Below are 24,211 nucleotides of genomic sequence, written 5' to 3'. Positions count from 1 at the left end.
GTAGTTAAAGCAGTTAGGACTTCTTTTCTTTTTTGAAATGATGTGAAACAGTAACCTCAGGCAACAGGTGCAGGGTGTGGCAGGCACCACCCCACCTGTACCTGCTTGCTACAACCTCTCCCTCTCCCTCCTCACACCCGCCACACCCCACTGGGGCACATTGCATGTGAGGGCCAGTCACACCACTATCTTTGCTACAGGGGCTTATCTTCCGTCTCCACCCTCCTCCTAGAAGAGGAAGTGGAGGAAAGAAGAGTGGTGGGCTAGAGTGTCTCTGTCCTCACCACAAACACTTTCTCTCCCCTGACCTCCATTTCATTTTCTAGGAAGAGAGTGGTGTCAGAGAAGTCTGTTACGGCAGTGGGGATGAGGTGGGCAGCTTTTGCATGTGGCCCAGCGGGGTGGGGGGAGAAGGTGTGATTGTGAGGAAGAAGAATGAGAAGCACTTCCTTATGGGGGGGGGGAGAGTGCAGGAGAGAGAGGGAGAGGGAGAGGGGGAGAGAGAGATATATGGGGAAAGAACAGCATTTGGTGCCCCAACTCACACATCTGAATTTTTGGGGCCACCCTTCGAGCAAGGATATAATAAGAATTCTCCCTAAATCTCAAATGGCCCAGTGTAACAAACATAAAACCATCATTTGAAACCATTATTTCAAAAAATGAAATAAAACGGGGGGGCGGGGCGGAGTTGGTTTCATTGCATCAACTGCTTCTCTATATTGGCTATTGTACATTGGTTGTGCAGCAAACTGTGGTATTTGACAGTAGGTTAAGTCCTAGCTGTTTTGTATGATACAACTATTTTTACTGCTCATAGCAGTACAATGGTGATGAGCACACTGTGGTGTTTTTAATTAATATATTCCTTGATCCAGGCCAGCTTTCGAATGTGGCTTTAGTTACTTGTATTCCAGTCCTTGAGTCAGGGGTATAGCTATAATCAATCAGATGGGTTCCAAGAACCCGGGCCCTCCAGTTCCTGAGAGCCCCCCAGCTTTACCCCACCCTCTTTTTGCCACACTGGTGTGGTATAGTGGTTAGAGTACTGGACTAGGACTGGGGAGACCAGAGTTCAAATACCCATTCAGCCATGATACTTGCTGGGTGACTCTGGGCCAGTCACTTCTCTCTCAGCCTAACCTACTTCACAGGGTTGTTGTGAGGAGAAAGTATGTAGTACACCACCTTGGGCTCCTTGGAGGAAGAGCGGGATATAAATGTAATAATAATAATAATAACAAACATCTGCCACACAATACACCAGATATAACTGTAGTCGAGAAGAAAGAAAAACAAGTCAAAATAATTGACATACAAATACCAGGGGATAGCAAAATAGAAGAAAAAAAAATAGAAAAAACCACCAAATACAAAGATCTACAAATTGGAATTGAAAGGCTGTGGCAGAAAAAGACCCAAATAATCCCAGTGGTAATTGGCGCCCTGGGTGCAGTTCCAAAAGACCTTGAAGAGCACCTCAACACCATAGGGGCCACAGAAATCACCATCAGCCAATTACAAAAAGCAGCTTTACTGGGAACAGCCTATATTCTGCGACGATATCTATAATAACCAACAGTATTGATGATAAAATTCAGCCATCCCAGGTCCTTGGGAAGGACTCGATGTCTGGATAAAACAAACCAGTCAGTAACACCTGTCTGACTGTGTAAACAAGAAATAATAATATCATCTCCCTCACTCTAAGGAGCCACTGGAGAGAGGGGTGAACACGGACCCTCTTTCCCCTAGCTACTCCCCTGCCTGGAATAGAGACCTAACAAACAGCCAGCAGCACGATCCTCTCTGTAAAGGTAAAGTGCCATCAAGTCGATTTCGACTCCTGGAGCCCTGTGGTTGTCGACTCATACACCATATGGGCTGGCCGTCGGAAGGACTGGCGGGGAGGCAGGTGCCTGCCTGCCTGCCTGCCCTCACATGATCGGAGTTGCTGGGATGGATGTGCTGCTTGCCATGGTACATAGACCGCACTGTGGTGAGCAGCAGAGCAGGGAGCCAGAGGAAGAAGTCCTCCAGCACCCCTAAATGTACCACACCAGGAGCGTGGTACATTTTGGGACCCTCCTTCAGTCAGAGGCTCTTGCATAAGCAGACCCATGACCCTGGCACTGGGTTAAGACACACTTGCACCCTTAACTCTGTCTGGCTAAAGGCTGGGGTAAAAAGTAGGGTCTGGCTAGGCAGGAGCCCTGGGATTGTAAGAGATTCTGGAGCTCCACATGAGCACCTTAACCCAGGCTAGGCAGCCCCACCCTGGGTTAGGCTGCTCATGTGAAGAACCTTAAGATGTTTCCCCCCCAAAGTTCTAATTAATAGTTGTATAGTAAATTTAATTAATGGTTTCTTGCTATTATAAGGAGACACAGTTTTTGGCTGCAAAGACTTGGTTGGTTATAAGTGCTCCTGACCTCTGCAGCCCCTGCCACCGGTAGACCCTTCTGTCCCCAGTTCTCTTTCTCTCACTTCCATTCCTGTCTTTGGTCCTCTCCTCTTCTCCCTCGTTGCTCTCTGGCCCTCTGCCCCTCCCCAAATTCCAACCTGCATTTCTTAAACTCCTCATGCTAATCTTGTCCTGCTTGTTTCTCAAGCCCTGGATTCTGTTTTCCTAGGCCAGCTGCTATTTCCGCCAGCTTGCTTGGTTAATAATTTCCAGAGGGCAAGTAGCCTTGAGAGAACAGTGTTTCTCTCTTTGCAAGCCACAACCAGCAGAGGGACCCAGCAGTTGCTGTTGGAAGACCACTCAAGTCCAGGATCGTAACAGGCCGAGAGGGCCAGTGGCAGATTGCTGAGTGAGCCATGGGGGCAATTTACAGAGATATTTCATGGTGCCCGGCATCACTCATGCTTGTTTCGGAAACTCTCCAGACTGCAGCCATTTGCTGCTGCTGCTGCTGCTACAGCCACTCACTGCACCTTGCTCCTCAAGGGAGAATGTGGGCACTGTGACCAAGGAGGCTTCACAAAGTGGAGGCGTGGCTGGCAAGAATGTGAATATGGATAGTAGTACATAAAATTAATACTTGTTGCTTGTCTCCATAGCACAACCTACACCAAGGAGACTCCAGGCATAGCAGACACAGCAGTGGACTCTCTGGCATCTGTCACAAGCATCTAAAAGTAAGTTGTGCTTATGTGCAGAATGTTTCTCCCTATGTGCTACATGCACATTGACTGGCTGTGCCTTTTGGTGCTTGCAAGTGGATACAACCCTGTAGGTTCAATTTGCCAGGAAAGCAATCTAAAGCCTCAAGGCATGGTTAGTGAGAGACAACGTTCTTGGAAGAACATGGGTACACTGTAGTGCTCCACTGCCATCTGTACAAATTTGAGGCCTGCAGAACCTGACCTACTCAACTGATAAATTTCTAATTACACTTAAATAAATTTGCTGGGCAGAAAGTGTCATTTATTTTTCTATACTGCCCAAAACATATGTCTCTGGGTGGTTTACATTTTTTAAAAAATGTTAATGTTCATTTCTCTATGCAACGTTTCTCTGCTAAGTAACGGAAATGAGAAGAAAGTATGACTGTCTCCATTTACTAACTTACCTACTACATTTATACCCCACTCTTTCTCCATGGAGCACAGAGGTACATGGTTATATTCATACTCACAACAACCCTGTGAGGTAGGTTAGGCTGAGAGATATGTTACTGGCCCAGAGTCATCCAGAGAGTTTCATAGCTGAATGATGATTTGAACTCAGATCTCCCTGGTTCTAGTCCAACACTCTAACCACAGAAAAATCATCTCCAGCTATTCCAAAACAGTCATACATGAAAGGTGAGTTTGCTCAAAGGTGGTCACAGAACGTATACAAGTGCAAAAATGCCATACAACATGTAATATTTTGACTGAAGCAAATGGGTTTTTAGTGTAGCAACTTCTTCAGCTATTGTTAAATGGTAGTATTTTGTATTTTGATCATACATGTGCATTATACAAGTTTGCTCTCTTGTCAAACAATGAAGTGAAATAAAACAAATGAAGTGCATTGTAAAATAAAATATTTTCATGTTGTTGTTTTTTTAAGTGGCGGTCACAGACAATTCTGACTTTGGATGAATGGCTATTAAAATTATGGGAATATGCTTTGATGGCTAAGGTGACAGCCTATTTGCTGAATAACTCAGAAGAATCATTTGTGTTAATTTAGAAACCTTTTATAAGCTTTAATATAGCACAAAGTTTGCATCCACATCCAAGGCTTGGCTTTTCTTAACATTGAGGGTCGACTTGTGTATTATTTATATCTGTCCACAATACTTGTTTGTTATGGGGTAAAGGGTGGAAATGGACTGTTTTTGTAATATGCCATATATAATTACTGGAATCTGGAATCTCAAGAGATGATGCAATTTTCCTATCTTTCCTTTTCTTATCCTTTCAATAATTTTTTATTTTTAAGTGGAATATTTTGTTTTCTGAATTTTGTGCAAATGCTTTTTGGAAAAAGCAAGCTTAAATGGCAATGTTATTTGACTGCTTGACTGCTGCTTATTTTAAACATTTTTCTAACCCACACTGGCCTTCTCGAAAGAATATATTCTGCTTGGTTGCAAGATTCTGCAACTGTCTGATCCTACTTAAAAGGCTGAAAAGAAACGCCTGTAAATCTATCTCCCCAGCAAATACCAGCTAAGGATTGCTCAGTGCACTAGGCAGGTGCACATCTAGATACAGTTTCTTGCATCTAATTTAAACTTTACAATCTGCCCAACCAGATAATCTCAATGTAAATAATACACTTGTCCATAGCTCTTTTATGCAAATGCGTAACGACACAAGCCAAAATACTTCTGTGTAGTTAAAAGGCATTGCCCTTGCACTACCTTGGTAAAATGCTGGTGTGGGCTCTCCCTCATGTTTGGGAAGAATGGCTGCACTGAAGGATGGACACTATTTCCCAGGACTTCAAACAAACTGTAAATTTCACAGTAATGATATGCTCCATGCTCTCTCTGAAGGAGTGCCAGTTTTACCACAGACAATGAAGACTGCTTGCCAACTTATGGGGCATTGTTTATGCAACTGATCCGCACACCAAAAGCAAGCAATTTGCTAGCACTGTCCAGTGGCATCTCTTTTCTAGCAAAGGCTTACATTCTCCAGAGGCAGCATTTGCAAATGCCGTGTGTGTGTGTGTGTGATCACCTGATTTACGGTGGTACTGTAGAAGTACAGTTCAAGCAAACCATTTTCAGATCTTTCTTGGTGGTGGCTGAACTCTCAGTCAACCCATTAAAGAATAATAGCCAACATCCAGCACAGCATAACATGGTGCTACGAGCTCATGGTGAAGTCTTGCACTTTTGGGGCGAGGGGTGTCTGTGTGTGTGTGATATTTATATAGGCTCAGTCTCTTCAAAGCAGAAAATACATTCTCTTTTTCACCTGAAGCCAGGGGCATAACTATAATAGGGCAAGGGGAGACAGTTGTCTGGGGCCTCACTGCCTTGGGGGGCCCCCAGAGGCAAGTCACATGACTGACTCCCCCAGCTGTGCACCCACTCAGGCTTCCTTCAGTTGTATCCATCTTCTTAAATTGATGTGAGTGTTAAGACCTGGAGCTACCAGAACAGCATGTCTTTCTCTAGTACCATTTAATGACTTGCATCATCCACAATTTACAAAACCTTTTAAAAAATAATTTAGGATGATGTTCTATTGTGGCACATAGGTGTTTATATATATATGCATGTGCCTTGGTATGTGCGTCCCAGCGCCCAGCTGATTAGCCAATAGGGCGGTGGACGCACCTGATTGGCTGAGGTGCACCCAGGAGAATTGGTTGCCGCCGCAGCAGCAGGACCAGTCGTGGATACCAGAGGCAACATGCCTGGCCCAGCCGTGGAGGCAAGGCCCAGGAGGAGGGAAATAAAGTGTGGGGGCAGAAGTGGCAGTGGGGTGGAGAGGTGACTGGGCCTGGAAGTGGAGACTGGGGCAGAGGGGGGGGAGAGGTAACTGCCGGCCCCAAAGAGCACACAGATGCGTGTGTGTGTCTGTGTGTGTGTGTGTGTGTGTGTGTGTGTGTGTATCTCCTATGTACCACAATAGAACATCATTTATATATATACATATATATAAATTTTACTATGCTTTTTGTTACTATTCAGCCTCATTTAAGATTTCTTTACTTCATGAGCTGAGCTTCAGAGAGTGGGGAGCCCATTTTAAAATCTTGTCTCTGGGCCCAGTACAACCTTGCTATGCCCCTGCCTGAAGCCATCACTAGTAATTTGCACCAATATTGTTCTAAGGGTTTTAATGGGACCACACCAATGTAAGGGATAAGAAAACTGTCTCTTTAGTTCTTTGTATGCTTAAAAGCTAAATCCTAAGTATGTTTACTTACAAGCAATCCCACTCATTTCAATGAGATTTACTCAGTAGGTTTGCATAGGGTTGCAGCATAAGGCTATTAAAGCAGCTACTGTTTCTTGGCCACTTGTATGAAGCTTTTCCTTTTCAAAAACAGCTGGGTCTGTTAAGAACCATTTCCTAATTCTACATAAGGTAGATCAGATAACTCTCACTTTATCACCCTTGAAGGCCATCTGAAGGACAAGGAAAAGAGATACACATAAAACTAATGTTTTTATATGCTGGGAAACACTTGCTCTGGTCTTCTGATGACTACAAGCGGAAAAGGGCTAATGGAAATATGAGACCGTTGCTCTGTCATCAGGAGTGACAGTTTCACACTCTTTCCTCCCCTGAAAGATTCTTGCAGTGCCTCAAGAAATATTTCGTCAAACTGTATTTGGACAGGATGGTTGGCATTATAGTTCCAAAATGCTATGGATAATGTGTTATGGATGCCTAAAACTCATAAATACCCACTCCATCCTGTCTTTAAAATGTGAATAAACATGCAGTGGCAGATAGGACGAGAGTCCTAAGGTGTCCATTGCATCCAATCACCTGACCACTCTCAGGGCTGAAGCCCTGAGAGTGGTCAGGTGAGCGCTGGGCCAGTAACTCCTTGCATCATCTGTATCTGTCAATAGTTTTAGCAGCTATGACTCTCAAAAGCGAGAATTGCTACCACAAAAGGAAGGAAAGCAAAGTTAAGCTCAGCTACCAGTTCATAAGGTTAATAAAGAAGTATTCTTCATGCTTGCTACCACAAGACCAGCTCTCCTCTCCATATTTTAAAGAGGAAATGCTCATTACTGTATCTTACTGAATATTCAACTATGTATGATATCTTTTCCAATTTTTAAAAAAAATGCAAGTTTTTTGAGGCAACTATGAGGTAAACTGGAAAAAGGTCTTTAGAAAATGAGTTTTATGGCAACCCTCCACCCCGGGGGCTGTATCATCTATGCATTTTTGTTGACAATAATCCTCCAGTCCTTTGATTAAAAGTTATCCACAAAATTTATTGCAGTGTTTTGCTAGGATACATGTAAAGGAATGGTCCTAAAACTGAATTTTGTACCCAGTCATTGTAAAGGTCTGGAATATAAGTTTCATACTTTATGCCCAAATTGAGTCCCAGAGGGTTCAAAATGAATGGAAGCAATTCAAAATGTATTGAAATAATTTGTGGTATCATCCTGGAAAAGATGCAGTATACACACAAGTCACAAGCCAGCAAAGGATCCTTTTGCACATTTCTCCTTTTGCTGGATTGGTATGCAAGCCTTTAGAATATAGCATGCGGATCCTAAAAATATGTATATAGTATACAGGTTATACATACTTCCAGACTTAAGTGGTTTTATTGGTGCAGACTTATTTCCTTGGTTCTAAATTTCCTTCAAATGCAATTATGCCTGATCCATGGCACCAGAAGTGCAGCAAGATAATTTTGGATGCCGGACATAATGAGCTCCTCCCCACACCCCCTTTTTTTTTTTTTTTTAAAACATCCTCTCCATATATATACATTTTAGCACAAACCCACAGGTCTGGGCCAGAGTGCACTACAGCGGTGGGTGGGGGGGGGCTATGTAACACCCAAATAATGTTACACAGATCTTCTTGATCATTTACCACAAACCCACAGATCTGGGCCAGAGTGCATTTTGCACAAAAACCAAAATAAAATAAAATAAAGACTGCACAAGCTCTATGGATTCACACAGCCTCTTGACTATTCATAAACTAACTGGAACACAACATGTGTCCCTTGCTCCGCAGTTGAAACACAAAACCAATTTGTACATAAGTGCATTTGCAAGGGGGGGAGTGATTAAAACCATAACATTGCCCCTTGTTTCACAGTTCTCATGCAGACCTTTTGGATAACAAATCTACAGGTGAAACTCGGAAAATTAGAATATCGTGCAAAAGTCCATTAATTTCAGTAATGCAAATTAAAAGGTGAAACTGATATATGAGACAGACGCATTACATGCAAAGCGAGATAAGTCAAGCCTTAATTTGTTATAATTGTGATGATCATGGCGTACAGCTCATGAAAACCCCAAATCCACAATCCCAGAAAATTAGAATATTACATGGAACCAAGAAGACAAGGATTGAAGAATAGAACAATATCGGACCTCTGAAAAGTATACAGTGTACTGTGCTTGATTGGCCAGCAAACTCGCCTGACCTGACCCCATTGAGAATCTATGGGGCATTGCCAAGAGAAGGATGAGAGACATGAGACCAAACAATGCAGAATTGCTGAAGGCCGCTAATGAAGCATCCTGGTCTTCCATAATACCTCATCAGTGCCACAGGCTGATAGCATCCATGCCACGCCGCATTGAGGCAGTAATTGCTGCAAAAGGGGCCCAAACCAAGTACTGAATACATATGCATGCTTATACTTTTCAGAGGTCCGATATTGTTCTACAATCCTTGTCTTCTTGGTTCCATGTAATATTCTAATTTTCTAGGATTGTGGATTTGGGGTTTTCATGAGCTGTACGCCATGATCATCACAATTATAACAAATTAAGGCTTGACTTATCTCGCTTTGCATGTAATGCGTCTGTCTCATATATCAGTTTGTCCTTTTAATTTGCATTACTGAAATTAATGGACTTTTGCACGATATTCTAATTTTCCGAGTTTCACCTGTACTTGAGTATAGTGCATTTGTTTTAAAAAATATTTGTTTATTCAGATGTAACTGTTCCACTTTCACTATGTGTGAAGTAGCCAATGGATAGAGATCACTCTTTCTGGCAGCTTTACTGCAATAGGGGAAGCATTCATTAAAAATCACAGGACTGACCGATTTCCTTGAAATAAAAATAGAGTCCTGCCATCTTGGGCTACATGTGTGCAAAATTTCAGAACTCTAAGCCTAGCTGTTCTGGAAATGTAAAGGGTTAGGCAAAAGGGAGGGGCATGCTGCATATATATTTTTATGAAGGCAAAGGGCAGAATCCCACACATGAGAGGTGGAATGATGGTCCAATTGGTGGGGGGGCTTAAGTTCCAGAAGTTCTTGTAAGTTTCTACCATGAAACAAGCCACTTATAGGACTTTTTCCAAGTTTAAAAAAAAATTCAAAAAAATCATTAAAAATCAATAGATAGACTAATCTGCTTCAAAATCAAGCTAACCTGTCCTACATCCTGCTAACCTGTCCATCTGTGCCAAATTTCAGAATTCTAGGAGAAGCCATTCTGGAAATATAAAAGGGGCCATCTTTCCCCTTGGGGAACATCATGGGGCTCTCTAGGAGAGTGGGCACATGAAACTGGGCCCTCTGGTCCTTGCCCAATGGTGTCCCTGCATGGCACCTTTACTTTTAAGAGTATTCACTGTGCTTTAATATGAAGAAGCCCTAATTTACCCATGTTCTCAACTTCAGCAGTTTTTATAGGAGCAAGCAATATCCAGGAGCTCCTGGGAAAAACTGGAGGGCATGGGCATCCTTTGGCATCCTTTAACTTATTTGCCTAATGGCTTATAACAATATGAGTAGAGAATGTGTTGGCCCAGGATACTGTGCAGCTAAAACTCTGAAAAGTTCTAAGACTTATTCAGTACACAGCAGTCCATATACTTGAAAATGGCAGATTTCCCACCCAGAAACCGCACAACCATATATATTTTAAATAAAGTTCTGTCTTATCGCTGTATGCATCAGCTGATGAACTGATTCAACAGTGCTGAGTTCCCGACTAACACTGCACTGTCACATGGGTGAGAGAAAGGGCAATTTCCAATAATTTCCCCTTCCCTCTGAAACCTACTGTGTGTTATGAAAATATGTTCATCAAATATGTTCATCACACTTATAATAAAACTAGACGGCTGTATCTAGTCTGGACGGCCGTATCTTTCACGGTCATTCTGGGCATGCGCTCTGCGCATGCCCAGAACAGCCGAGAAAGATACAGGCTGAAGACAGGCACGGGATCACACTGAAGGGTTTTATTATAGAGGATGCCACATTACAGGTAGTTGGCCATTTTGTATCAACTTCATTTGAGGTGAAGGCACTTTACACCAGTGTTTGTATGTATGTATATGAACTTTTAACATGATCTGAGCAACTCTTGCAGATCTACTGCTTATACATTCCAGTTTAAATGTTTGATTACAACAAAATGTTTACCAAGACTGATAATTTTATTTTGGCTATAAAATTTGCAGATCTCAATTACTGTGAGGTTTATGCAAGGATATATGTGAAAAATAATGTGAGCCACCACTGCACCTTGCAAGTCTTGTTATGGACTTCAGCTAGTATAGAGGTTAATGCTGAAATAAGACTGTCATGTAAGCATGAACCATGACACTGAGTCATGAATATTAGTGCAGTGGCCTTGATGATTTTAAGCATATCATATGGAGGATAGTGAAATATTGTACAAGGCAGGTTAATGTATGTAATCAAATAGGCTATAAGAGACAGCACTTAGTAGCAACAGACAAGAGTTACTGCTGTAACAGAGATCGGTGTCTCTGACACATTTCATTTTTAGAAGTGCATTAAATTGATACACTGATACTGTTAAATTAATTTGGGGATTTCATTTAAAATAAACGGGTAGAGTTTTCAGAGATTATCTTAATCGTTTTTAGGGTACAAGCAGACTTCTCATTTTGAACAAAGCATCATGGTTCTTTTTTATTGCATACCTAGGACAAAGAGTTTGTTTCAGACACCTTTTTGCAATAGCTATTCACATCCCTGAAACAGCACAAATTGGCATGTACATATTTTTGTCTGGTTTCCTCCAAGAAAAAATAAAGCAATTTAATACTTCCCATTATACACAACTTAAGACACAGATCAATAAAAATATTAAAAACTTTTTTCTTCTTTTCAATTTTAGTTAGTTTTACAGGCTGGCACTTTAAACTAACTGGTCTTTTTTTGATTTTGGCTACCTCTTGATTCCCATATTGCAATAATATTAAAATATAGCAAGAAGAATAAAAAGTGCAAGCAAGATACAGCAGAGACAGCTAGAGGAAATAAATCTGGTAGCCTCTGTGGAGGATCCAACGTGACATTCATTAAAGTCAGGATGCCCATCAGAATTACTGAGACAAGGAACTGAGAGGAGGAGAAAAAAGGTACACAGGTTATTACTGATTTACAATGGCCAATAAGTAGTTTCATTGCTTAGGTGCTCTGTTTTCATCATCCTTATCGAGGATATTTCAGTAAGTACAATACGTCTCTAGTATGACATCTTATGTACTAGTTGCCAGGGTTAATAATGCAAACACATTCACATTAAGAAACTGACGAACTTGCGAGAGGAAAATAATTTCTAATATCAGCAGTGCACTGCATTAAGAGGGGTCATAATGCACAAAAATAGTGGACTCAATTTTATCATTCAACCTGGATGGATATAGCTGTAAATAGTAGGGCTGTGCACAGAATCGGTTTTGTGTTCTGTTCCAAGCTAGAACAGCCTGAACACCAGGGTGACCCATTATTTCCACAGAACAAGCCCATTCTGTTCAGAACATCCCAAGTGTTCCGGGGTTTGGGCGAGGGGTTAAATGAAATTTAAGATAGTGAGACGGTGGTGCTGGGGTGTGTGGGGGGGGCAAGAGGTACTTTTAATATTAAAGTTATCAAAGCTTTTCTTGGTTACTAATGGTAATGTGCCAGGCCAGCACTGCAAGCCACCGCCGCTGCGACGCTCCGGTTGGCATCCCACATGGCAGTGCCAGGTCTCTGGAGTTCACCTGGCCCTCCACGCATGTGTGGAGGCCAGGTGAACTCCGGAGATGCGCCACTTCATGAGATGCTGGCTGGAGTGCCGCATTGGAGTGCTGGCCCAGCAAGCTGCCGCTGGTAACTAGGAAGAGCTTTTATGACTTTCAAAAGGTACCTGTTAAAGAGCTTCAGTTAATTTAACTTAAAGGTACCTGCAAGCGCTTGGATTAATTTAATGTTAAAATGTACCTCTCGCCGTCCTCCAGCACTGCCCTCTCACTATCTTTTTTTTTTAAAGTCAGAATACTCAGAACGTTCTGAATGGAATGGGCTTGTTCCATTCCAAGCTCGGAACAGGACCCCCCTTCTAGAGATGTTCTGTTCTGAGCTTGGAACACTCAAAATGGCCCATCCCAGCTCAGAAAGTTCCAAGTTTGGAACATTCTGCACATCCCTAGTAAAGTGTTGGCTATTGCCCAGAAAAACTATTTACATCTAAAAGTTCCAGCAGTGTTGCTTAGTAATGGCATTTGCCCATAGTGGGGTTTATAGCACAACTAGAGAGCTTGGCATCTCTACTTAGTGGCTTACATTTAGCTCAAATACATAAACAGAAGTAAAGCATGGCTGCAAGGTTGAGTAAAACAAATATATATAGGATAATTTTTTTAAATGAGTTACTTACTGAAATCTTGATAACCTTGGGGAATATCTTAAACCAAGGAATGTATCTCCTAATAAACGTGGAAAGTGCTTTCAGCTGCAGGTCATCTTCAGACGTCTTTTCAAATATTGAAAAAGAGGCTGCACATACTGTGACAAAGGCCAGTGTTGTCACAATGTAAGACAGGAGCAGGCCATCCTTCAGGAGAAGAGGGAGCATGCTGTGGAAAGACATGTACAGGGATGTGTGTTTGATCAAGGCAATACTCCCACAACTCACAAAAGGGAACAAGCCTGAAAACAGGTTTTAGCAAGCACAGATTAGAAATTCATTAGAGATACTAGCTGACGGTCTAATAAAGTGCTGGTGCTTCATGCACACTACTGCTGTCTTCTTGACTAAGACAGCACGTGTGTGTGTGTGTGTGTCTGTCTGCGCATGGGGGGGGGGCAGTTTTGTTTCTGATGTCCTCATTAGCCAGGATGTCAACCACTAACATTCACTCACCTGAAGTTTGAAACAAGTAGAAACCATGTAGACATCAATGGAATTTCACTTATAAGTAAACAGACTGGTCTAAAGGGAAAACAAAAATATAAACACACAAATGTTATCAAGGTGACATTTTAGCTCACTTATTCGGGCTGCAACACCATACTTTCATTCTCCCTCAGGATAAAGGCCCCATGATGATGATGATGATGATGATGATGATGATGATGATGATGATGGAGCAGCCTCATCTGCCCACAGGAAGTCATTTTTGCATCTTCCTACTGGTATCGTATCATATAATAACAGCAATCTTATTAGGTCCATCAGATGAGTGGTTGGAGAGTGTTATTTTACAATCTGATCACATGTTGCTGAATGCATTCAATGAACTGGCAAACACCAGCAAACTTCCAAAGCATATTAGCATAGTAGCCGGGGGGGGGGGAAAGACTCCCCTCCTCTTGCTCCACGAAACCTCCTAATTCCTGAAGCTATTTTCCCATGATTGGTCCAAGGGAAGCAAAAACTCTACAGCCTGTTGGGACACTGGCTGTAACATCACTCTCTAGAAGGAAGGATTTGGTTTCACAAGGCTAAGACACAGAGGCATACATCAGCATATAGCTCCCGCAGCATATACAACTTTCACACACACCAGCAAAGAACAGCAAGGACAGATTGGCTGTCTGGTAGCCCCCACACAACTCCCATGCTTAATGTTGGACTAAAACAGGCTTCTTGGATTACAAGATGTACTAACCTCTCTGGGCAGGAGAGAGTGAACTACAAATTGTGCTCTTGTTGAGGTGTTGGAGCATTTAGATCAAATTCCATGACTTGCTGCATGAGCACAGCTGTTTAAAGGTATGCCTTTAAACAGGATGAAGAACATAGATACGGATGAGAAATACTTTCTATATATAAAGTGCTACTTACATTGAAACTAGAAGAATAGATTTTTCATGCACTTGGAATGAGAACAGAAAGAAGGACAATGCACAACCAGCCTTTAAGAAAGAAAGTTAACAAGTGTAAATGCATGAGGCCACAGGGGCTGTTTTCATTTTCAAGACAGAACCATGTACAGCATGATTTTGCTATTAAGCAATAACAATGTGTTTGTATGTCTAAATCAGGCCTGCTCAACTTCGGCCCTCCTGCAGATGCTGGCCTACAATTCCCATAATCCCTGGCTATTGGCAACTATGGCTGGGGATTATAGGAGTTGTAGTCCAAAAACAGCTGGGGGGGGGGGGGCTGAGTTGAGCAGGCCTGGTCTAAATAGTAGGTCTGTGTACTGAAATGTCCAGTTTCAGTACCACTCCCCCAGTGACACGTGGAGGCAGGCACTCCCAGTATGACCACCTCCATGCCATACTTGCTATTTCTGGTGCCAGGAGAGCTTCTTCTACAGAACTGGAATCCATGGGGACAGCTCCATGGGTGGGATAGGCAGAGAAGGTACACAGTGAAAGCAAGCACTGGGAGAAACAGGACTTCCCAGATATTCCTGTGCTCCTTCTCAGCTGTCCCCACGGCCTCCACATGGAACCAGGGGACTGGTACACATTTACTGGAACTCGACATTCTGACACACAGGCCAACTAAATGGTGAAAGACAAGAGTCAGAACACAAATATATATTGCTCTAACAAGAATGAAATCTAGAAATCTGGCCAAACACAAGAATGTTTGAAGCAAGTATTTGTTTTATACCTTGACATATACCAAAGGCGGTTATGAATAAGCATGAATCATGACACTGAGTTACAAATATTGGTACAGTGACCTTGATTATTTAGGATAGATAATGCCATTTGTAAAAACAAACATAATAGATTAGACAGAATACCTTTCTGGCCTCACTAGATCAATTTAGGGGTTAGCATGGGAATTTATAGTGGGTGAATTCTGAATTTTGGACACATTTTAAACACATGAAAAAGAGCTGCTAGTTCTCAACAAGTAGTTCTGAGTAGAACTAATGGATCCCACCTTCCACTTTTAGCATAGTAACTCTTACCTAAAACCCTCTCCCATATGCTGTGAATTTGGTTTGTATTGGACTGTTAACACAAAAGTTATTATTAAAGAGGGAAACACGCAGATACATGGCAATCTCACAAGCCTTCTTCCCTTTAGAAAGTAGGCTAAAACACTATATTTCAGGGTTTAAAGAGCTGTTTTTAAAGACACATCACGATTTAGAACCATACATTTTACAGTCACTGCATAACCACATGTCAAACAGAAAAGTGACTTCTAGATTAACTATGCACAATCCCATACGTGACCACTTTAGGGAATTGGTTTGCATCACAGAAATCATTTTTGCTTCTTTTTGAAATACAGTGTAACCTGAGCATCTCCATGGCAAGTGTTTACATAACTGTGGCAATGCAGTGGATCAAAAAGCCAAATCAGCAGTAAAACACAACTTTCAACAGTAAAAGAACTGCTAGCAATACATACAAACCTAAGCTTTTTTAATGGCTGACATCCTAACATCCATGAGATGTACCAGTGCTGCTGACGAGTTCCAGACAATCACAGAACTCGGGGGCAGGTGGGAGATGTTGATGACCTCTCCTTCCCCCAGAAATCCTCTGTGACAGCCAAAAATGTCCTCAAGGACTGCACAATGATCAGGGACATATTTTCAGGCGACACGAGGCTGCCGGGGAAGGGAAGGTTGCTGAAAATTTGCCCCTGCATGTGAGTGCCAGTACTGAGTAAGTCAACCCCATTCAGAGCACTGGTGCTTCTCATGGAATACTGGCATTTCATTAGTTAGGATGTCAGCCAATATTAACAATCTCAATTCACAGCAGTCTACATTTCTTATAACAACAACAATCCAACATGTTTTGAGCTTCATAACTAAATCTTCATAACTAAAGAAAATAAAAATAAAATATTGGGCACCTATAAAACCACCAACAAGAATGCTTCTTTATATATCCTTGATGCCTTCAAAAAAATTAATTTTAATACTACTGTTTAAAATGTTTATGGATGAAGATTTAATCATATTAAATACAGATAGGCTAGAATATTGACAGATATATAGTGCTTGATCATCAGGAGCTTTCAGTCACTATAATAAGAAAAATCCCTTTCAGATTGTTTAGTTACTGAAAAAGTGTAGCTTAAGTGCTATCATCCAAGAATTTTGGAAAGGCTTAAACTTTGTCCTCATTCTTGTGGTTCTGCAGTTTCCACAGGTATGAAAACACTGAAGAAATTGGGGCAGCCCTTGCTCAGGTGAGCATACATGTATCCTTTAGACTGCCAATGGTTCTGCTTGAAATTTCACTATGCATTTGGTCATTTTCCTTCTCTTTCCAAATATGAAAATGTTATTGTCCCTCATATGTGAAATGTTTTTAAACTGCAGTGTAAAAACTGAACATTTGGGAGAAAAACATGTTTGTCTTCTAAGTCACTAAATGTGTTTCTAATGACTATTGTGGAACATTTTATTACATTTGGCAACCAGCCATGTTTAAAGAAGAAAAAAGAAAGGTATTGATCTGGCAACAATCAAAACAAGAGGGAACACTTTCATCCAAAAGATGCTTATCTCTGTAGGAAAATTTTTGAATGAAAATTATAAAATAGAAAATTAAAGATCTTTCCCTTTCCTTCTGTTACAACTTGTAGACAAGAAGGAAGTCAGAGATTTTTAAAAAGCTACTGACATGCTCCCAGATGATTACTATAATTTGCTCTGTTAAAGCAATCATTAATTGATTTTAACTGTTTTGTGATATTTGTGAACCGCCCTGAGCTATTCTGTAAAGGCGGTCTAGAAATTGAACTAATAATAATAACAACAACAACAACGATATCTATAATAACCAACAGTATTGATGATAAAATTCAGCCATCCCAGGTCCTTGGGAAAGACTCGATGTCTGGATAAAACAAACCAGTCAATAACACCTGTCTGACTGTGTAAACAAGAAATAATAATAATAAAGCATTAAGCGTTTAAGTGTCTCTAACAAATACAAAATGACACAATGTATTTGCACAACCTAATAATTATATATATATACACAATTAAATGTGATTATTTGCTAAGCTTCAAGATGTAGTGATAAACTTTATAATGTGTAGCACATAGACAGGTACCTGTATTATGTGATTGGCTGTTTATCAGAGTTTGTTAGCATGAGCCAAATGGCAAACAATAATACATCCAGGGCATCACAAGAGTATGGTGACAAGGACCGAAATAGGCTTCTACAGTCATGACCTGGTTTTCCTTACTGAGCTTGAATATGCCATGCCCTAACAGACCCACTAACAAGGTATCTCTTGGCTCAGTTATCAGGGGAAATAGCAATAGCTAACCCACATGAAGAAGAGCCACCTCCCCAGTTCCTTGGGAATGAGATCTCTTGCTTAAGAGTGTGTTTTTCACATATGTGAAACAGCTTTGAGAACTTTTGTTGGAAAGCAGTATATAAATATTCACAGTCGTAGTCATTTGCCTTCAGTGACAGTGACATGGGTAGGTGATCATGAGAACAAAATTGCTTATGAGGGAGAGCAAACATCCTCAAAACAAATAGCAAGCCCCATCTGGTCTGTGTGTTATGTGACTTCATCTTAGTCTTCATCCCACAAACCTATTTTCAAAAAAGCTACCAAAAGATTATTAATTCCTTATCAGAGGAAGGTAATATGCCAAGAAGCTTTAGTTATTTCTGACAGAAGGGTGATTCCAACTTCAAAGGTTGAGGATATACTAGAGTTGTTTCCAATCTCCACATTTGGTATCCAAACAAGAAAAAAGAGCAGTCAGACTGATCCACCCCGAGATGGAGAGCTTTCGTGGCCATTGACAGGATAGTTGGCTACTGAGACCTCTAGGAGATCTACACCTAAACCTACAATTTGACTACAAAGGAGCCAGAGTTGTATAATATTATGGAATATCCTAGAGGTCAATATAGCAAACTAGTCATATGAAAAGTATGTTAGATTAGACCTATAACCTCTGCCACAATTTGCAGGGAATACTAGCAAGCAAAGTCACTTGAAGAACTGAGCAGAGAAAATGAACTTCCTCTTCCATCGAGCTGGCAACATTTGAAATTCTGGCTCTGCTTGATATCAACATTCATGTGGCATTTTGGACACGTCATTCTTGTTACTAAAGCTCCTTCCCCTGAAATAATGTGTGGCCATAGCGCTATATACCCATATTTTAAAAAACCTCTTAAATCCCAGCTGAATTTCTTGCACAAAAATGAGGAACCTAGGCAATCACTTTAACCCCTCCAGTGACAGGCTAAATCATTAAGGCATTATCTTTCCATGAATGCTGCCACCTATTAAGATCATCTGGGAAAGTACGATTATGGTTACTGCCAGCTCATCTGGCAACTCAGGGGTCTTGTCTGTGGATGCCCCAGGGCTTTGGAATTATTATTATTAATTATTATTATTATTATTATTATTATCATTAATTCAATTTCTATACCGCCCTTCCAAAAATAGCTGCACTCCCTGTCAAAGTAAGAACTCTTCCATCTCTGATTGCTTTTTAAAAAACCCTTAAGAGACATTTTCTCAGGCTTTTAATTAACATTAATTTTAAACTGTTTTTATCCTGTGAAATTATTTTAATACTTTCACTTTGTGAATTGTTTTTATTCTGTTGAAGTATTTTGTTTGTTTTTATTTTTATATTGTAATTTGGATTGTGTACACTGCCTAAAGGTGTATATGTCAGGTGGCATATAAATATGGTAGATAGACAGAGTCTTCCTTTTTTGGTGCTGCAATAAAATATATTTCATTAATTTAGATATATATCTTGAGGGAGACAAAATATAGTTTGGGGGCCACCCTATTATCTAGGTGGATTATTCTACAGAACTGGAAATCTGAACACAGTCAATGGAGCAGTGGTTGGATGATTTTCAGATATTTCTGGTCAGAAAATCCAGTTTCTATACCTATAATATTTGCAAATAGATAGAATTTCCCCTTCTTTTATTTTCCTTCACACTGTCTTTTTTCTCTCTTGGCATAATAGGGATGAAGGATGATAAGGACAGAGTTACATGTTTGGAATTTGCATTTGTTATAAAACTTATAGACTTTAAACTTAAATAGAAAAGTTTGATGTACACTTACCAAAGAATATTTAAATCCTTTTAGAGACGGCTGCAGTGTTAATTTGATAGAACTGGGAAGTACACTCAGGAAAGTTAAAGCAAAGCTAAAAATAATGACAATTTTACCATATATTAAAAAAAACAAAATTCAACAACAATGGATTTATCTTCTTAAAATTACTTGATACACTTTTACAGGAGAACCTTTTAAAAAACAAACAAACCCCACAAAACCTAATGTTTTTTATATCCTGACAAGCAGAAAGCAGCAGCATGAGACTACTAATTGAGTAAATCAACAGGGGGCTGAACTGATGTGTCAATCTTACTTTATTATGTTTTAAAATATTATCTTGCAATCCTTCCAAAAGCTTAATATAATGCAAACTGCAAGTTGTTCAGAACTTCCATTCTCACTTACCTTAGCTTAAGCTGTGCACCTGGAGGCAAAGCCGTCTTTATTTTGAAAAGGACACTTAAGGTGCACCAAAAGTTTGCTACTTTATCCTGAAAATATATTTAATGAGCTGCATTAATTGTATATTGGTGGGCAGTGCTTACACATTGAATGGCAGAGACCATTTAAATGGATGAATAACTGATGCCAAGAGTAAAAGCAACATTTGCACCTGTGTAACATTGATTCAAAACTTACACACTGTATGATTTAAACAAGCCTTCAATTAACAAATATATTCTTAAATACAGCACCCATATATCATGAATATTATATTTTAAAGTTACCTACAGCCAGACATTTTCAGATTTAAAGAAACATGAAACTATTTTTTCAAATGTGAAGCCATGCTATATTTTGCTGCATTCTGTTATTCAAACATATTTAGCTCTGCTTGCTAGCTGCTAGCAATGACAGAGTTAACCCCTAATAAATCAAGAAGTCTAAAGACATTAGCAGTTGTGCTAGGATCACTTTCCAAATTAAATTTGTAACCACACAGCTAGCATGCTCATGAAACTCATCCCTAAACAGCTGCTTGAATCACAGCTGTGTAGACATAACAGCAAGCAAGCTACTACCAACAACTGAGCCATCCCTCCTTGTTCACTTACAAGTGTACAGAACACACACTGCAAATCTGCTGAAGGTGACAAGTGCTTGGCAGCACCCACAAACACATAAGATGCCTGCTTAATAGCCAGCAAGGTTTTACAACTATCAGCATTTGTAGGCTTCTCTGTAAATGGGAACCAATTCAAAGAACCTGTCACAGGCACCCCAGTATAACTTACTGTGCACTGCTTACGTAGACAGTTTCTCAGTTTATCCAGATTAATATCCAAATCAGTCACTGCTCTGCTCAGCTCAGGAAATATTTTGACCATTAGACCAAAATTCCTGAGCTGTGCTGGATAAATTGTGTGAAGTTTCCTTATTATAAAATGTAGGCTTTATATCAGTAAAACCTAGCAAAGTATTAAAACATTTTTTAAAAAGCCTGTGCACACATAAACACCAAATGGTTGATAGTACTTTAGCTTGTGAATGTCTATATGCCTTGTACTTCATGTAACATCTCATTGTACAACTGCGAAATGAGACCTTAAATTTCCCTCTTAATGTGCCAGCACCACTACTGTCGATGTTAGGAGTCAGGGTTTTCAAAACAAATTTAAGTCTGCTGTAGAGATGTATCGCCGTTTCTCTTTGGTGCAAACCAATTAACAGGTGTCATATTTGCAATCAAACTATTTTGTTCTCAGCACCATTAGGCTTTACTTCATCAAAGCAGATTGCGACATTTCAGGTTACAGCAAATCAGGACTCTTAATACTTTTTCAAGTCTTTAACTTTGGGTCATCAATCCAATTACTGCTTTGGAATGATAAAAAATAAAACACAGAATGGATTTAAAACATTTTTTAATCCTCTAGATAAGATTCTGCAAGGACACTGTTAATTACTATGGAATCTATTTGAATGGAAAAATGTATCTCTGAACTATAGATCTGACGATGGGATAAATGTTGTCTACTCATATAATATCCTGGAAGATGCCAGCTGAGCTAGGGGTTAAACACTGGATTAAATAACTGGCAAGAAATGACGGCCAGAGAAGCTAGATCATATTACTAGCCTTCTGGTGTATCTTCCACATGAAATCCCTAAGGGTCAAAGTGAAGGTTTCTCAAGGGAGCTAAAAATATAAAACATTTACAAGAAGCTTGGAAGGGGATTTTAAAAATAAAAAATAAAAACACCACCCCCAAACACCAGAAGGCATACCTCAAACAAACCTCGGTCAACTGGAAAGAGTCTTCTGAACACCTGCGAAATTTGTTCAAGTTCTGTACAAAATGGGAACCAACAGAGAGCAAAAGAAACAACTACAGTAAACCCCAGCTTCATTAATAACAGTAACCTGTTAAAAAAGAAAAAAAGAAATTAATCCAGGGTCTGGATCAGAAGTAACAAAGAAATGATCATATGAAATAAAACAACATGTGTGCTTTTCAGAGTTAAAAGATGATTTAACACTATTTATATGGACACACAGTAAATAACCAAAAGCAAGAAATATACCAGCAGAGATCGGGATAAGAAAACTGTTAAATGTCAAAAGACACGCCAAAGTCTTATCTTCTAAATCTGGGTGTCCATTTGTGACCTGTGCTTAACTAATGACAGGTGTTGAAGAGAAAAGATAGTTGCGTGTATTTTGATACACTATGGACACTCTTAGAACTATTTAGTATGTTATTTAATGACTTAGGAGAAACATGTTCTACTGTGAGGAGGAGGGAGTAAAGAATTATAATGACATGAATCCCTTCTCCCAAAGCTTAATCGAGAAATGAATGACATGCACAAATTCCCAAGGCAAGGCTGCCTAAGTGCATTCCCGAACCATTTACTGCATGTCAACTTTTAAAGATACTCACCCCTTCCCCATCAGACCTTTTTTGAAGCACTTTCCCAAGAGATAGCAGAAGAAGGGCAAAGAATGGTACAGCTCCATTTGTTTGTAGTTTAGAGCTAAGCAAAATGCTACTGAGCCCAAAATGTCCAAGTCATATGACAGGCAAAGTACTCCCCACAAAGCAAAGCCAAGACTCACAGAATTATATATGGTTGTTAATATTAAGGGGAAAAATATGTTTTACAGCTAAAAGAACAAAAAGAACACATAAGAAATGCTTTCCTGTTGCCACCAATCCGGATTCTGCATGTTATAGATCTAAACCCTCTGGGTTGTGGAGTGCATGTAGAGAGGCGATTCAAATGAATACACCCCTCACACAATTAAGGGATATTTCAACTGCGCATTGGGATGTCCTTCAGTGACATCAGGGCAGGCGTGCTCAGTGTAATCCACTCCTGATCATGTGTTGTGGCCAACTTCTCATCCAAACTAGACCCATTTCATTTTGGACTTTCAGTGTAAAAGGAGAATAATACTAGATTATGTAATATTTGTATTTTACATGTTTATTTATGAAATCCATACCTAAATGTATTTTTTACTTACCAACATATCTATGCAGGAATTCTTCTGTATGTACATATTTGAATTCAATATACTCTTTCCAAACAATTACATCCTTTATTGAGCCACCTAATGGCGCAGTAGGGAAATGACTTGACTAGCAAGCCAGAGGTTGCTGGTTCAAATCCCCGCTGGTATGTTTCACAGACTATGGGAAACACCTATATAAGGCAGCAGTGATATAGGAAGATGCTGAAAGGCATCATCTCATACTGTGCAGGAGGAGGCAATGGTAAACTACTCTGAATATTCTACCAAAGTCAACCGCAGGGCTCTGTGGTCACCAGGAGTTGATATTGACTTAACGGCACACTTTAGCTTTACATCCTTTATTGTTCTTTAGTAAAGAGATTGGTGTTGGATTAGGGAATCAATATAATTTGTTATATTTTTCACATTCATATACCACCCTATATAAAATCTGAGGGCAGTTTCCAATACAATCATACAGCAACCAAAACCTAAAAAATCATATGAACCATAAATAAAACTTTAAAACATTATAAACTAAAAGCCTGATAAACAGGTGTGTTTTCACTCGAGGGTCACATAATTGATAAACTGAAAATATCTGACTTCACCGAATGTGCAAGGATACTGAAAATGTCCATAATCAATGAGAATAAGGCCTGGATAAAGCAATATGCAGAGGGCACTAGAAATCTGAGAAAGAGAGAAAAGGAGAAAAATAAGACTTTCAACATTGGAAAAGAGTCAGCTAATTTTGTAAGAGACTATTATGCTCTAAAAAGATCATAAAAAGGTGACTGGTATCAGCCACCAATTTCTGTTCTGCCATCTAAAAAGAGGCAAGCAAGGCAACTTTACAGTCCAATGTATCACTGCACAAATATTTTGCAACTAATTGCAAAAAATAAAATTAAACTAATTCATGGCTGTTAAGGTCCAGTCTGGATAATATAATAAATGTGGGATTCAGAACCATGACTGAAATCTATTACCTGTTCCAGTCAGGATATTCCAAGTGAGGATCCAAATTGTAAGTAAATTTTGCTTCTGCAGTCTTGCTTTATTTTAGAGATGTGCACAAATTGTTTTGATGCCTCTAATTCAAGGTGCATAAATGATTCAAGTTCAAACGTTTCGGCTGGGGGTGAGCTGGCACTTTCTCTCTCTCTCTCTCTCTCTCTCTCTCTCTCTCTCTCTCTCTCTCTCTCACACACACACACACACACACACACACACACACACACTCAATCTCTATGGGGTGCATGAGCTGAAGGTTTGTATCAGAAGTGGTACACTTGTTTAAAAAGCTTGGGAATCC

At 40.1% G+C, this 24,211-nt stretch overlaps 1 protein-coding gene and 1 long non-coding RNA gene across 13 annotated transcripts in view; one reads left to right on the top strand and one right to left on the bottom strand.

Moving 5' to 3' along the window:
- Positions 1 to 245: 245 nt before the first annotated feature.
- The window catches only part of LOC128324041 (uncharacterized), a 28,535-nt gene continuing 4,569 nt past the window's right edge, over positions 246 to 24,211 (top strand). For 3 of the 6 annotated variants that reach the window (XR_008306592.1, XR_008306590.1, XR_008306589.1), the window contains exons 1-5: positions 246 to 371; positions 3,064 to 3,141; positions 11,375 to 11,526; positions 13,463 to 13,567; positions 16,499 to 16,547. This is a non-coding gene — a long non-coding RNA (uncharacterized LOC128324041). Of the gene's footprint in view, positions 372 to 3,063; positions 3,142 to 11,374; positions 11,527 to 13,462; positions 13,568 to 16,498; positions 16,560 to 23,894; positions 23,924 to 24,211 lie in introns of all 6 variants that reach the window. The other 3 variants (XR_008306595.1, XR_008306594.1, XR_008306591.1) reach the window with 3 other exon arrangements.
- Positions 11,048 to 24,211, bottom strand: part of ALG6 (ALG6 alpha-1,3-glucosyltransferase) — a 39,674-nt gene continuing 26,510 nt past the window's right edge. For 5 of the 7 annotated variants that reach the window (XM_053248139.1, XM_053248142.1, XM_053248141.1 and 2 more), the window contains 9 exons: positions 23,522 to 23,586; positions 22,319 to 22,504; positions 21,663 to 21,798; positions 19,839 to 19,924; positions 19,437 to 19,521; positions 14,220 to 14,290; positions 13,296 to 13,364; positions 12,810 to 13,008; positions 11,048 to 11,506 (listed from right to left, as the gene is read on the bottom strand). In XM_053248139.1, coding sequence (XP_053104114.1) covers positions 11,309 to 11,506; positions 12,810 to 13,008; positions 13,296 to 13,364; positions 14,220 to 14,290; positions 19,437 to 19,521; positions 19,839 to 19,924; positions 21,663 to 21,798; positions 22,319 to 22,504; positions 23,522 to 23,586 — 1,095 coding nt within the window. In that variant the 3' untranslated portion in view covers positions 11,048 to 11,308. The remainder of the gene's footprint in view (positions 11,507 to 12,809; positions 13,009 to 13,295; positions 13,365 to 14,219; positions 14,291 to 19,436; positions 19,522 to 19,838; positions 19,925 to 21,662; positions 21,799 to 22,318; positions 22,505 to 23,521; positions 23,587 to 24,211) is intronic. The other 2 variants (XM_053248143.1, XM_053248144.1) reach the window with 2 other exon arrangements.

The sequence above is a fragment of the Hemicordylus capensis genome, chromosome 4, assembly GCF_027244095.1.
Source record: "Hemicordylus capensis ecotype Gifberg chromosome 4, rHemCap1.1.pri, whole genome shotgun sequence".
In the NCBI taxonomy this organism is placed as follows: domain Eukaryota; kingdom Metazoa; phylum Chordata; class Lepidosauria; order Squamata; family Cordylidae; genus Hemicordylus; species Hemicordylus capensis.
The sequence above is the reverse complement of the archived record's forward strand: the minus strand, read 5'-3'. Positions and strand labels throughout refer to the sequence as shown.